At 44.4% G+C, this 15,466-nt stretch overlaps 1 protein-coding gene across 1 annotated transcript; it reads left to right on the top strand.

Annotated features, from left to right (window-relative positions):
• The first annotated feature begins 2,551 nt into the window (after positions 1-2,551).
• On the top strand, positions 2,552-15,198 carry LOC119178430 (uncharacterized). Its single transcript, XM_037429632.2, has 4 exons — positions 2,552-2,665; positions 3,312-3,368; positions 14,241-14,404; positions 14,809-15,198. The coding sequence occupies exons 1-4, from the start codon at positions 2,656-2,658 to the stop codon at positions 15,178-15,180; spliced, it is 603 nt and encodes a 200-aa protein (XP_037285529.1). The 5' UTR covers positions 2,552-2,655; the 3' UTR covers positions 15,181-15,198.
• Positions 15,199-15,466: the final 268 nt, after the last annotated feature.

Below are 15,466 nucleotides of genomic sequence, written 5' to 3'. Positions count from 1 at the left end.
CATGATTTTCATGTTATGACTAGTCACTTATGCTTGTTATAGAGTCTTATTAGGCATTACATATTTTAGTACCGATACTTGTAGCGAACCGATCAGGAGAGCTATAAGTCGTAGGCGGATAGATAAATAGATAGATAGATAAATAGATAGATAGATAGATAGATAGATAGATAGATAGATAGATAGACTCAAAGTCGCCGAAGTTCCCTAAAAATGTTTCGCATTTAAATCTTGTACTCAAAAAGCCAATTGTTACTAGCGGTAGGAGAGAAAATACAGGAATTCAGAGTTTCGTTACATAATACATTCGAGGCGCTAAACGAGATAACCGACGTTAGCGTTGACACAGTGAACTATAATCTTACTTTTACTATTAAAGAGTGTGCAATGGAAGTCGGTGGTACTGTCACTGGACAGGACACTGGTAAACTGTCTGAGAAGGCGAAACATCTTATTAAGAGACAATAACATGCTTCAATGCAAACCGACATAATAGAGCTAGTACAGCTGTCGAAGTTAATCAATACGTGTAGGGTAGCCAGCGAATAAATGGTGTAATATGAATAGAAGTGAGCAGGCTGTAAAACGTGGCAGTAGCCTGAAATCTGTGAAGGCAAATTTCTCTCTAGGCAAAAATCGGATGTGTGCATTCAGGAACAAGGACGGCAATGTCATAAACAATACGAATAGGATAGTCGAGATTGTGGAGGAGCTCTACAGAGAGCTGTAGAGAAGCCGAAACAGGCAGAATAATATCATGGGAACCGATAATTCTCCAGAGAAATTCAACATCCTACAAGTAACGACAAGGTAAGTAAGGAAAGTCCTAGAAAGAATGCAAAAAGGGAAACCTGTTGGTGAAGATAATGTAACAACGGACCTCCTGAAAGATGCCTGAGAAATTGTCTTAGAAATACTGGCCACCATATACGAAGTGTCCCTTAACGGGAAGGATGCCATAATCTTGAAAGGACAATTTCGTAAAGCCTACTCTATAAAAGACCTTGTTCATAGTATCAATCAGGTAAAAGAAGAATGCGCGGAATACAACGAATTTCGATGCATAGCCTTCATAGAATAAGAGAAAGCGTTTCATTCAATTGAGACATCGGCAGTATTGCAAACACTACGGAATCAGCCCATCGAAGAACCCTACATTAACATACTGGAAGAAATATGCAGTGGATCTACAGCCACCACTGTTCTCTATAAGGAAAGTGATAAAATCCCAATAAAAAATGGTGTAAGGCAGGGAAACACGGTCTCTCCCATTCTATTCACCGCGTGTTTACAAGAGGTTTTCAGGACACTACATTGAAAAGAGTTAGAGATAACTGTTAATGGAGTGTCTTAGTAACCTGCCATTCGCTGATGACATTGCCTTGATGAGTACCTCAGAGGATCAAATACAGCTCATGATTCTGAACATAACATCGAAAACAGAAAAGTAGGTTTTAAAATTATTGCACCTAAAACGAAAGTATTGTGTTACAGTCTCGGCAAAAAAGATCATTTTGCAATAGGTAGAGAGACTCTATAAGTTGCAAAGAAATATACCTACTTAGGACAGGTAGTAACGGCGAAGCCAGACCATAAGAGTGAAATAACTAGAAGAATAAAGATGGGGTGAATCACATTCGGCAAGTCTTCTCAAATCATGAATGATAATTTGCCACTAATCCTCAAGAGGAAGGCATATAAAAGCTGCATTTTTCCAGTACTTACCTATAGAGTGAAACCTAGAGGATTACAACGAGGGTTCAGCCTAAATTTAAGATGGCGCAGTGAGCGATGGAAAGAAAAGTGATTGGTGTAACCTCAAGAGACAAAAAAAGCAGATGACCAAAGAACAAACCCAGGTTAAGGATGTTATAATTAAAATCAAGTAGAAGAAATGGTGATGGGCCGGGAACGTATCACGTAGGCAGGATAACCGCTAGTTATTAAAGGTATCCTACTGAATACCCAGAGACGGCTGACGCACAAAAGGGAGACAGACAGTTGGGTTGGCTGGTGAGAATCAAAAGTTTGCAGGTGTAAAGTCGCGAACGATAGCACAAGAGCAGCTTGATCGGTAGCACATGGGAGATTTCTTTGCCCTGCAGGGGGCGTCGTCAGACTAAAGATCATGATGTTATAGATAGGGTGAGTAACTTATCGAAAGACATTGGATATTGCTTTCTGCGATGAAAGTTCCGTGTCCGCAATTGCACAGTTTATCGCAGGTTGCAGGACAAGCCTTATCAGAGGATTCTGATGTGCCCTTCGGGGAGTCGCAACCCTTGAATTCACCAGATATGAGATACTTTTTTTTATATATTTCGCTATTCTGTATAGAATTTCATATCGTAATTCATTTTAATCTGGATGCTTGTAGGGAAATGTAAGGTGTACCGCGCAGTACACTTGTCGGCTGATAGTTCTTAGGAGGTATATTACGGGGAAACTCTCTCATAGGAAAGGGCTTGCTAGATTTGAGGTACACAGTGGTCGACCTCAGCAACACATGCGCTTATTATCAGTGTACTGATTGTGTCATTTGTATTTTTTGTTCCAATATGATAGTGACTAAGACGAGTGACATATAAAGCGCACTGAGGAAGGGCTTCTCAACGCAAGTTTGCAGCAAGTTCCTCTCTTTCGTAGAAACGTACTATGACGCACGGTAAGAAATTTTTGATAAAATATTACAAGTCAGCCTGATGTCACATGCGTAAAGTTACATCATGGCATAGTTGTGTTTCAAGCAGGTTTATTTCGGCGCCAGATCAAAAGCGCAATTACTAATGTAAATAGCAGGTTTTAGATTAACCAAGAAAAGAGGGATTCACGAAGTTTAAAGCTTGACGGAAGCCCATCAGGCCGGGATAATACATGGTTGAAGGTTTTCACTGTTTAGAATAACCAAGAAAAGAGGGATTCACGAAGTTTAAAGCTTGACGGAAGCCCGTCAGGTCGGGATAATACATAGTTGAAGGTTTTCACTGTGAATGAAGCTTCCGTGTGGGAGCTCAAACGTCTTTTTTCTGTGTTTTTTTTAACTTTATCTTTGGTTGGCACAGTGCCTTCAGGTTTTTTAGCTTCAACCAAAAATAAAGAGACCACAACGAGTACTGCAATGACCTATTTTGCGCTGCCTTAAAAATGAGTACCTATTGGTGCGGACTGAGATAGCGCTATAACAAACATGCTTAAAGTTGTATCATGTTGCGCCCTTCATGCAGTTGTTTGCGTGGATACCAGTACCCATGTCGACACAAACAATACCAATTTCTAACAAATATCTTTATTTTTCATTCCTAATTAAACAGTTATGATGAAGCCATCTGGTGCTGTTCTTTGTGTGCTTCTCCTGTGCATTATGAGTGGTGAGTACTCCTATTCGTACTTGAGTAATGCATCGAAGAATGCAACTGATGAAGTTCTTCTAGCTTATGTGTATATAGCTTTATCGGTTGATTTTATTTGCGTGTCTTTGTGTCAACACATATTCATTCCGGACTAACTTTCGTTGCAGATGCTTTCCCTTCTTTATTTTAAACGACACCCATGAGATAGTGTACCACTGCCAACCATGGAGTGCTTTTCTCAGCTGAATACCATTTGACGACATAGATTTGAGAAGCAATAACGAACAGTTATTCATACGTGAGGATGCATTTGACGCCAATTATATGACGATACACAGTTCAAGAGAAAAGAACGAGCGCTGTTGCCATTCGCAGCCCATCCTTTTCGTCGGCTTAACGGTCCTTCTTCAATTCTGGCCAAAAGTATCCTAAGAAAATTGAAACTAAGGCTTTGCCAGGTCAGTTAACCTAGCTTACGTACAGAGTTATTAGCGACCGGATCTATTACAGTGAGATTAAGCATCACCTTCCTACATAGGATTGTTTACACGTCATCTTAAGCTGAAAACAGTGCTCAACGAACATTTGAAAGTGAGAACACTACGAGTAAATATCGATTACTTATGGTTCCTAATTTTGCTTTGTTTCTACGCGCGCATAATATTTTTGGCTGCATAAAAGAAGTGTGATTCTAAGGGGTGGTTATCTTTGTACAAACAAGTTATTGAGAACTAATCAACAATGATGCCAAAGAACGCACAGGGAATTGTGTTAAATGTAGCAAAAAAATAAATGAGACCGAGCAAATGTGGACTGAAAGATCGCTTGCACTGTCAGGGACCAAATCTTCGGCCCTCGAATAGCAGTCCGATGCTCCACAACTAAGCTATGGTGGCGGTCATCCCTTGGTTCACTTCGTAGGGTAGATATCTGCATATAATCATGGGAGCGTTATCACTGCCACTTTATACAACTACGGCGAGTGTAAAGCACTCTTTGTGCCGGTTGTGGTCACGTAGCACGTGATTCTATTACGAGCTGACAGCTGACCAATATTTCTCGCACACTACCTAAAGGCATCAAGTCTACCAGAAAGCGGCTTTAATTGTGGATTAAGAAAAAAATATTTGTACTATTTGCTTTTTTAGACAAACAATAATGACAACTAACACACAATGATGCCAAGGAAAGCATAGAGGATGTTATTAGAAGTTGTTGTAATGTAAATGAAAAGAATGAAGAAAGGAAAATAGAGGGAAAAGAAAGGCAAGGAGGTTAACCAGCCTATAGGCAGCCAGTTTGCTACCCTGCGCATGGGAGAGGGATGAGGGAGATGAAAGAGAGCAGAGAGGGAAGATAGGAACAGCACATTCGGCAGCACATGCGCGCACACTCAGTCATAGTCCAGTCTTGTCTTTCGCGGTGTGTGACATTGCTGTTACAGTCGCTTGTTCAAGTCGGTGTCGCGTAGGAATTTCAACAGAGCTTTCGTCGCCTTCTGTTGCAGTGTCTTCTCTCGGGCACTTGACAGAATAGTGTCTACAGACATTTGGCTGTTGTCGATGCGCGCAAAAGCAGACGCCAGTGACTGTCTCTGGATTTCATACAATGGACAGTCACACAGGATGTGGTGTAGCGTCTCTTCGCAATGACAGGCATCGCAGAGAGCGTTGTCGGCCATTCCTATGACAAAGGAGTAAGATTTTGTAAATGCCACTCCTAGCCATAAGCGATGAAGTAGGGTGGCTTCTCTTTGGTCGAGTCCAGTGGGCATGCGGAGAGCCATCAAAGAGGACAGGTGGGGTTGACGATTCGTATCGATGCTTGGTGGGCACCATAGTGAAAACGTGATTTCACGCGCAAGTCGTCGAAGATTACTGGCAGCATCAGTCCTCGAAAGTGGTATGGCTTCTTCTCGTGTTCCTTCAAGGGCTGCCCGCGCGGCAGTATTGGCATGTTCGTTCCCTATGATGCCGCAATGACTTGGCAGCCATTGAAGCGTCACATGATGCCCTTTCTCGAGTAAAGTGTGGAGAAGGCATGGAATTTTGAAAACAAGCTGTTCGTACGGGCCGCGACGCAGTGCTGAGAGCACAGATTGTAGGGCAGCCCTTGAGTCGCTGAAAATCGACCATTGTTGCGGTGGTTCCCGATCGACCATACAAAGTGCAGCGCGCAAAGCAGCTAGTTCCGCTGCTGTAGATGCCGTGGAGTGGTCAGTCCTAAAGCTGATGGTAACACCTCTTGCTGGGATAACTACTGCCCCTGACGAACACTGGTGGTTCGTGGAACCATCGGTGTATACATGTATGCTGTCTGAATATTTCTCGTGCAAAAGAAGAAGAGACAGTTGTTTCAGCACGGGCGACGAAAACACAGATTTCCTCCAGATCCCTGGTACACTAAGATGCACTGTGGGTCGAATAAGACACCAAGGTGGTATGGATGGTTTAGATGCATGAGTGAAGCCCGAGGGAAGTTTATCGTTGTATTTCACGATAATTTTGGCGAACGATGCTTGGCGCCTCTCTGAAGGCAACAGTGCAAGGTGATGGCCGGGGGCACGTGCAAAGTGTCGGATGTGCGTTCTCAGGACTTCTACAACAATGTGAGTTTGTATCGGATAGTCACCAGCAATTGCAATTGTTGCTTCTGTTGACGTACATCTGAGCAGACCGAGGCACACTCTCAGCGCTTGGGCTTGTACTGCCTGTAAAACACGAACATTGGTCTTGCAGGTATTCCTAAGCACGGGCAAGCTATATCTGAGGAAACCGAGAAACAGGGCCCTGTAGAGCTCCATCATTGCGTCTACTGACATCCCCCACGTCTTTCCTGCCAGGAACTTGAACAGTTGAGAAATAGCGGTCAGGCGCTTCTTCATATAGATCACATGCTGACTCCAACAGAGGTTCCTATCAATTATGATGCCCAGAAACCGGTGGGTTTTGGCGTAAGAAATCGGTCGCCCGCAGATTGAGATGACATAAGGGGTCATTGCTTTGCGAGTGAAAGCCACCAGTGCGCATTTTTCTGGTGATATGCTGAGACCTTGTTTGAACAAGTAGTTGGCAATTATAGTGGCTGCTTTTTGAAGCCGGGAACGTATCTGAGGTCGTGTGACTGCCGATGTCCAGACACAGATGTCGTCTGCGTATATTGAGATTTTAATGGCGCTTGGCAAGTATTCAGCAAGGCCAATTAGTGTAAGATTGAATAGCGTCGGGCTAAGAACTCCCCCTTGAGGAACACCCCTGGAAGTATAGCGTCGCGTAGTTGGGCCATCTTCTGTTAACACAAAGAATGATCTTGCAGCCAGGTAACTCGAAATCCACCGAAAGACTCGACCACCAAGGCCAACCACCGCAAGAGCACCCAAAATGGCTTCATGTAGTACACTATCATAAGCGCCTTTGACATCTAGAAACAAAGCTGCAGATAGTCGCTTACGGGATCTTTCGTGCTGAATGTACGAAACTCGATCAACGACATTGTCAATAGAAGAGCGGTCGCGTCGGAAACCAGCCATTGAATTCGGATAAATCTTGTAGTACTCAAGATACCACTCCAGGCGGCCTAGTATCATCCGTTCCATTATCTTCCCTACGCAGCTGGCCAGTGCTATTGGGCGGTATGAGGTTAGTTCGAGTGGGGATTTGCCCTGCTTCAAGATGGGTAACAAGCGGCTTACTTTCCAGTCATCAGGAACATTGCCATCCTGCCACGAGATGTTGTAGAGGCTCAACAGTTCTCTCCTTGCACCTTCCCCAAGGTTGCACAAGGCTCGGTACGGAATGCCATCTGGGCCCGGAGAAGTTGAACGCCTGCAGAGAGCTAGTGCCGCCTCGAGCTCCTCCATTGTAAAAAGGAGGTCCATGTGGTAGTCACGGGAACGGGGGACGTCACCTCTCACTGGAAAATTTGGACGAGTGGCTTGGTTGGCGATCTGCGCACAGAAATCTTCTGCGACATCGATGTCTTGCCTCCTTTGAAATAGCGCGAGCGCTTTGAATGGAAAGCGTTGTTCCGTAGGGTGACGCAGACCTTGCACCGTTTTCCAAATGTGTGAGAGTGGCTTGCGAGGGTCTAATGACTGGCAAAACGTTGTCCATCGTTCCGACGCTAATCTATCCATGCGACGCCGAATCTTTTTTTGCATCCTCCTTGCTGCCCTAAGATCGGGAATTGATTTTGTACGCCGATACCGACGCTCCGCCCGGCGTCGCAGTGCTCGGAGTCGCTCCAACTCTATATCAAAGTCGTTTCGTGTGGAAGATATCGTCACCGTACGAGTGGCGTTTTGCATTGTGCTCTTAATTGTTTCCTCTAACCCAGATCGTAGGCCATCGCTGCAAGCATCTTCCATGTCAGTTGAAGTTGGTCCATTGGACTGCTCGAACGGTCGTCCGTTGACCATAACTAGACAAGCCTTTGATGTTAAGGTAGATTGGAATGGGATCACTTCCTCGTGTCTCAACATCTGGAAACCACTTGACGTATCTCGCGAGGGAGTTGGAGGCAAAAGCAAGGTCGAGACAGCTGCCGTATGTCACCCCTCGAAGAAAAGTGGGGCTGCCGTCGTTCAGGAGAGTGAGGCCATAGTTGTAGGCGATGTTTGCTAACCTGCGTCCTCTTGCATTTGTCCGCGTACTTCCCCATGCGTGATTGTGCGCATTGAAATCACCTATGAGGACCCATGGTGCAGGACACACTCTCAAAATATCCGCTAATCTTCTTGAATCGGGATTATTCGACGGCGATATATAAACGCCTATGGGAGTAAACATGAGTTGGTTCTTTTTCACAGTGATGCAGACATACTGATTGTCATCGTGAGGTGCAATTGAATGCACAACATACGTCAGTTCACGACGAACAAAGACGATGATTTTGCTGCACGCACCGTTCATTGAAGACATGACAGCCTCGTACCCCGATAGTCTTATTGGTTTAGAAAAATTGGGTTCACAAATGACGATCATTCGAAACACGTTGGTAAACACAAACTGACGAAAATCTGAAAGGCGTGATTTTAGTCCTCTGGCGTTCCATTGGATGACGGATGCAGCCTTGACTTCTTTAAGAAATGTTGAGGTGTGAGTAGCCATCTTCCTAGTTGAGAGATTCAAGCACTGGGCTTAGGGCGTCCAGCAGTCCAAGTGCGCTTCTAGCAGATAGTGTCTTCATGTCGACTAATATCGCTCGGATGGCTTCTATGAGGGAACGCAGCACCGAGATCACTTGACGATCCGTTTTAGGCAAATCTTTCATGGTTGAAGACGGCTCTTGTGTGGCCACAACCTGCAGAAGTTCCTTGGCAGAAGAGCGCGTCGGGAGCGTGGGCCATTCCTCCAGAGAAGGAGGCTTCTCTGTTTCTTTCGTAGAAGTGGTGGGCCCTTTCGCGGCGCTACTGGATAGAACCGCTAAAGAGTGGGAAGGAGCGTCTCGGGAATGTGCCTTCTTTGAAGACTTTCGATGATGCCGACGTCGACGCCGACGCCGGACTACTTCGGCTGCCTCCCTGTGTGTTGAGTTGTCTCGGGCCATTTGTCTGAGAACCGCGCGCTCCTTTTGGATTCGAGGACAGTCTTTCGACGAGGCAGCATGAGGACCACTGCAGTTGGCGCACTTCAGAGTAGTCGCCCGACAGGCGTCTTCAGCATGAGATTCAGTGCAGCGGGGACACAGTCGTAAGTTGGGGCATACGCCCTTGACGTGTCCTAGCCTGAAGCACTGATGACATTGAAGTGGCTTTTGGATGAATGGTCGAACCGGATGTCGAAAATGTCCAACTTTAACGTGGGACGGTATGCAATCTCCCTTGAAAAACACTTTTACGCAGCGCGTATTTCCAAGGCGCCGCACTTGCGTCATGACAGTTCCCTCGTTTGCAGGCTTGATGAGGGTAGACAAGTCAGCATTAGGAATGGCAGTGTCGATGTCATAAATTACACCGGCAATTGATTTGTCATCCGTCGGGATAAAGAAACGCATTTTAATGCCACCTAGCTCAGTCATTTGCTGCAGCTGTCCTAGCGCACTCACATCGTGCACGTCTATGGCGAGAACGTTCTTCCTTGGGTTTACTCGTACGTCCTTAATTTGATATGGCACCGCACATTAGAGAGCAACCGAAAGGGCTTGCCTGTTCAGGAGCCGTAGGTTGCTTGATGGATCTTCGGGCATGAAGATGATGACGTGCGGCCAGCGCGCAGGCCTTGAATGCACAGTCGCTGTGCTTGCAGGAGCTGATGCTGCTGTATTCGCCGTCCTTCTTTTTGCCCTCTTTTCCCGGACAGGTATAAAGCTGCCATCAGATGTGTCGTCTTCCGACATAGAATAGAGATCGGTGTCCTCAGTGTCACTGGGAGAGCCAGCTCGCTTCCTTGTGGTTGACGGGTGTGAGGACCTGTGACCAGGCGGGCCTCTGGCATGCTCCATGTCCATCACCGCAAGACGGAGAGGCGAGGCACCTCAAAAGACCGATGATTTCACTAAAGCGAAACAGAGCGCTGAAACAAGCGTTCTTCTAAAGAGACACTTCTTCTTCCTCCTCAAAAAAAAAAGAATGAAAAGTAGACGAAAAGATAACAAGCCACTGGCAGTGCCAGCTCCAGTTCAGTCAGCTGCCAGCTAATTAAGCTATCACGTACTAGGTGACGCCAAGAGGCAAGAAAAGTGTTCCATCCTCGCCGTAATGGCAACAGGCAGCACCGACTGACTCTCCCACGTTCAAATGCAGATATAAATCCTATCAAGTAGATGGAGGATGAAAGTCACCGTAACTAAGTGGTACAGCATCGTACGCGTTATTCCAAGGTCGCCAGTTTGGTTTCTGTCAGTCTCAATTTATCTTTTCGTGCAACTTTTTTTTGTCCGCAGTTCTATAACAATGCTTTTATTAACACCACTATACTGTCCTTCGCATCAATGTCTCCAAGTTTTCTTTAATGGCGTTTCTACACTAAAGCCACTTTCTTATTTAACCAGCGAAACATTCTCAGGCCATCGTTTATCCGTGAGTCACTAACAGAAAATTATGATCATCATAAATCACCACCGGATATCTTTGCCCTATCTTTCATTGCTGTCATGAGCTATATCTCCAACTTCACTCACAGAACTCACTGGTTTTTGTGGAGTGGGATGCACTAATTCTGCTCGGTGAGTCAAGAAAGACAACGAGAGATTGATTGATTGATATGTGGGGTTTAACGTCCCAAAACCACCATATGATTATGAGAAACGCCGTAGTGGAGGGCTCCGGAAATTTCGACCACCTGGGGTTCTTTAACGTGCACCCAAATCTAAGCACACGGGCCTACAACTTTTCCGCCTCCATCGGAAATGCAGCTGCCGCAGCCGGGATTCGAACCCGCGACCTGCGGGTCAGCAGCCGAGTACCTTAGCCACTAGACCGCCGCGGCGGGGCAAGACAACGAGAGAGAAAAAAAAACGGAAAACAACATATATATATAAGAAAAGGTAGTATAGTCACAGGTGCCAAAACATCTTCTCATTGCGCAATGTGGATTTACAGTACCCAGGATCCGTAGGCGAGAGCGCTAACCACATGATTATCAATACATGTTGTCACAGTCCAGCATAGCCTTGCATACGGTAGTACCTCAAGAGATAGGACAGAAGAAATGAGGGTGAGAAGAACAGGCGTCACGGCAAATTGAAGGAAAAAAGGAGGGTAGAAAAAACATGACATAGGATAAAATAAAACAATACATAAAACGGTAGGTAAAAAACGCAGAAAGAAAGAGAGACAGAACAAAAAAGGGACAGACAGATATATAAATATATATATATATATATATATATATATATATATATATATATATATATATATATATATATATATATATATATATATATATATATATATATATATATATATATATATATATATATATATATATATATGCCCACGGCTGGTTTTTTCCACCCACTTTTCTTTCTTCTTATTTACATTCCATTGGTTCTAATAAATTCCCCTATACATTTCTTGGCATTACTGTCTGTTAAATCTCAATAATATTGTGTCAAAACACGGAAAAACGAGCCCTTAGGTATATACTTCTTTCCCTTATTCATTAACGAAGGTCTCGTACTGGCAGACTTGGTGTCACTAGGTTGTATACGAGGGCCTATTGATCAGCTGCCCGCTCGTAATAAGTTCACGTGCTACGTGACGCCACACATGCGCATAAAAGAGATTTTCACACTCGTCGCTTGGCTTATAGATGGCGCTGATTGACACTCCTACTTCTAAATTCACATATAAACCCAAAAAAGTGGATGGAGGGATGGCCGCTGTGATAGCTCAGTGGTTAGAGCATCGAACACGTTATTCGAAGGTCGTAGGTTTGTTTCCTACTCACGGCTGGTAATTTTTTCACCCACTTTCCTTTCTTCTTATTTACATTCCACTGGTTCTAGTAACTTCCCCTGTACATTCCTTGGCATTACCGTCTGTTAGATCTCATTATATTGTGTCAAAACACGGAAAAACGAGCACTTAGGTATACACTTATTTGCCTTAAATATATATATATATATATATATATATATATATATATATATATATATATATATATATATATATATATATATATATATGAGAGAGAGAGAGAGAGAGAGAGGAGAAAGGAATGTATATGCCAAGCAGAAAGATAAAATGGCGAAGGAAGAGAGAGGAATAAACAGATGGAAGAGGGAGATGAAATGATATAAAACAAGAAAACAAGTAGCGATATCAGCCAGAAAATAAATGGCCCCGAATCTGCATGTTACACTGCAATGTGGTCGAAGGACGATAGTCTTACGTCTGGAGAGAGAGAACAAAACGTTTTTGTTTTGGGGGCGAAACTCCTTATAGCGGCACCCCTTCGTCCCTCGTAGTATGTAACAAGAATAACATTTTGACCTCCAAGGTGGTGCCGGTGAGAGACTTCTTCTGTGCGTTGTTGAAAAATAAAAAATAGTGCTCAATGTTTATGTCAATGTCTGCTAATGAGAAATGAGAGACAGGAGCATTCGGCTTTTAGTTAACGCGCAGGCTGCGATCACCATTAGCAGCTTTTAGCATGTACATTAAGCACTATCTGACAAGAAAGAGTTGCTACGTTATACTCGCTGGGTGTAACCTCCTTAGCTTTAGAAAGGTTTAGCGAGCGTTGAGCCGCAGTGCCATGAATACAATGAACTTGTATATACCATGAATGAACTCGAGCTGGTTAAAAATGGGAAGTAGATACGAAGCGCAAGCCGTAAGAAATGAAAGGCGAATTCGCCGCTTCTAATTTCCCATTAGCAGCCATTGGCATGTGCATTGAGCACTATCTGACTGAAAAAGTTTGCTACGTCATACTCGCTGGGCGTAACCTCCTTGGTTTTCGAAAGGTTTAGCGAGCGTTCGGCCACAGTGCAATGAATACAGTGAACTAGTACATACCATGAACTCGAGGTGGTTAAAGGTGGGAAGTGGGCCCGAAGCGCAAGCCGTAAGAAAGTGTGCATGTGCCACCTCTCGTTTAGTCCTTGGAATGTCCGCTGGATGGCGGTGCTTCTTTATGAAGAATATATGATGAAAAGATGCGAGATGGTTGTACTTGGAGTGTTGAATAGATGGACGAACGGACACATAGACAGATGCATGGATGGACGCATGAACGGACGCAGGGGCGGCTGCACGGACGAACGCTGGAACGGACGCACGAACAGACGCACGCACGGACGGGCTGATGGACACGTGGACGGTCACACTGACGGACGCAAGGATGGACGGAAGCAAGAACGAATGGACGGACGAATTCTTCGCCCCACTCTCCATCATTCACTCTGTGGATATGCTGCCATTTTTTTGTTTTTTTATGTTCTGTGCAAGACAATCGGTGAATGGTATTCAGGAGGCGCTGCGTTAGAGTGCTTCAAGCAGGTACCGGAGGCAAACGAGCGCATCGAGGCACGATATACACAAGCGCCATCTGGCAGTTATCTTCGAAAACGAAGGCGTGGGCGCCCGCGAAGAAAGACGCGCGCCTGTCTAGAACGGAATAAAATGTAGAACGCAAAGCGACGCGCAGGTGCAACCACCATGTCGTCGTAGCAAAGCGTTGGAAACACTTACCTTTTTGAGCATAGCGTTGCACTGTCAGTGCAGCGCGATTAACGCTACAGTCGTTAGGGTTACCTGTGTGTGCCTTTACAAGTATAAAGGCAGACATAAAAATCATCAACGTGCTGTTACGGCGCCTCATATATGCGCAATAAATGATTTTTACTTGACAATATACGAGGCGCCGTACCTATTCATGTTTTACTTGTGCCTCTTGTTTACCATGAAATATTTTTTGTGGTTGTGTTTGTGTGAACCATCGAATGTACATGTTCTTTCAACGTCATCTCATATCCATATTCATGTGAATGACATCAGTTTTGTCATCATTGTTAGAGTATGTCTAAAGAGGAAATGTTCTGTTGAGTGTTATTGACGTTTGTGGCAATAAATGTTTCCTAAACGGTCATACCTAGGCGCACATCAACTGTGCTGCCTTTTAAGCAATGCACCTAGCATTGATATGGTGCTGACATTTTTGTTATTTTCACTGGTACCAGTGCCCACGCGATCATTTGTCATAAAGAAATAGAATAATGAAACTGACAAATAATAACCATTCATACCCTGTAGGTGCATATATCGGAGACCGCACCTTGTCCTAATCGCCACAAGAGCATTACTGTTTCTTGCTAAGCACTATCCAAGTGCTGAAAGTAAATATACTCAATACCAGCCATGTGTGCAACCTCCTCAAGGGTGCAGCTGCACTAATAATACGCAAGACTAAAGAGAGACTGACATGGCAATTTTCTCTCCCTCAGTCTCTTCCCAGAACGTACCAGAGAAGTACGAAACGTTGGACATCATCGTCGACAAAGAAGCACAGCGCGTCGGCCTAGAAGCTGTTCAAGTGGGTGAAGTTCTGCATGCCATTGCGCATGGTCTTCGCACACGTGCGCAGCACCAGGAAGGTGCAGAAAACCAGGTTAGTTGTTCGCATTTTTTTAATACACTTGCTCGTAATTATTGTACGTGCCCACCACAGCATAGGTTTCGCACCATGTATACTGCTTCACATCCTATGCTAAAATGAGAATGAGAGCACACGGCTGGAAAGTAAGGTTTGAAATGTGCTTTTACTTTTACAACTAGTTGTACGAAGGGGCATTCAAAGTTTTGACACCGATACGCATGTCTCTTGGAAGTGCAAACATGGTTAAGCTTCCGATGCGATAAGCCACAGAACATAAAAAAATTGTAAGAACTTTTCTCTGCCAGTGGAATGTGCATAGATGACGTAAAGGATGCATTGAAAAAAACTCTAAAGCCAGTGCTTTCTTTCTATAGATTTTTTACTCGTTGCTAATAAAGGTCTTATTGTTATTGCAGAGCCAACACTACTTTCTTGACAAGATATTGAAAGCCGTTGGTGAACTTGTCAAAGGGGCTGGGAACGCAGTAAAGGGAGTTGCTGAAGGTGTTGGCAACGCTGTCGGCGCAATCACCTTTAGCCGCGCCAGCGGGGTGGTCACCACAGAAGCTGCTGATATACTTCGCAAAATTGTTAGTAAAGACCTAAGCTTGTATGCGACTGAGGACGGCAAGGTACACAAGGACTTTCGCCAACAGATTGCCAATGATTTGAGTCGTGTGGCTGAGTCATTAATCCACAAAGGACAAGTGCTCTGTGCTGGCCGTGGCCGCACGCACCTGAACAAAAACGAAGCGAAGTTTGTCCAAATGGTTGTAGAGCTTTTCTGAAATAAAAACTGCAACGTATGTGAGCCTATTGTTTCGCTCCGCTGCACTTGCATCTAAGAAAAAAGGGTAATAAATGGCATTTGTTGCGAATAATCACACATGAACATAGTGCAAAGAGTTCATATTGCGTCAATGAATTACAGAAAATGATAATAAATGTGGAGCATATCTTAGCGAACTGCGGCCACTTTGAGCGTATCTATCTATCTATCTATCTATCTATCTATCTATCTATCTATCTATCTATCTATCTATCTATCTATCTATCTATCTATCTATCTAGCCA

Source organism: Rhipicephalus microplus, chromosome 1 (genome assembly GCF_043290135.1).
Source record: "Rhipicephalus microplus isolate Deutch F79 chromosome 1, USDA_Rmic, whole genome shotgun sequence".
Taxonomy (NCBI): domain Eukaryota; kingdom Metazoa; phylum Arthropoda; class Arachnida; order Ixodida; family Ixodidae; genus Rhipicephalus; species Rhipicephalus microplus.
The sequence above is the reverse complement of the archived record's forward strand: the minus strand, read 5'-3'. Positions and strand labels throughout refer to the sequence as shown.

Bases quoted from the DNA above. Each gene is read 5' to 3' on its own strand.
- LOC119178430 (XM_037429632.2), top strand. The intron at 3,369-14,240 runs GTGAGTACTCCT...TCTCTCCCTCAG, and splicing joins TCTCCTGTGCATTATGAGTG to TCTCTTCCCAGAACGTACCA. The intron at 14,405-14,808 runs GTTAGTTGTTCG...TTGTTATTGCAG, and splicing joins AGGAAGGTGCAGAAAACCAG to AGCCAACACTACTTTCTTGA.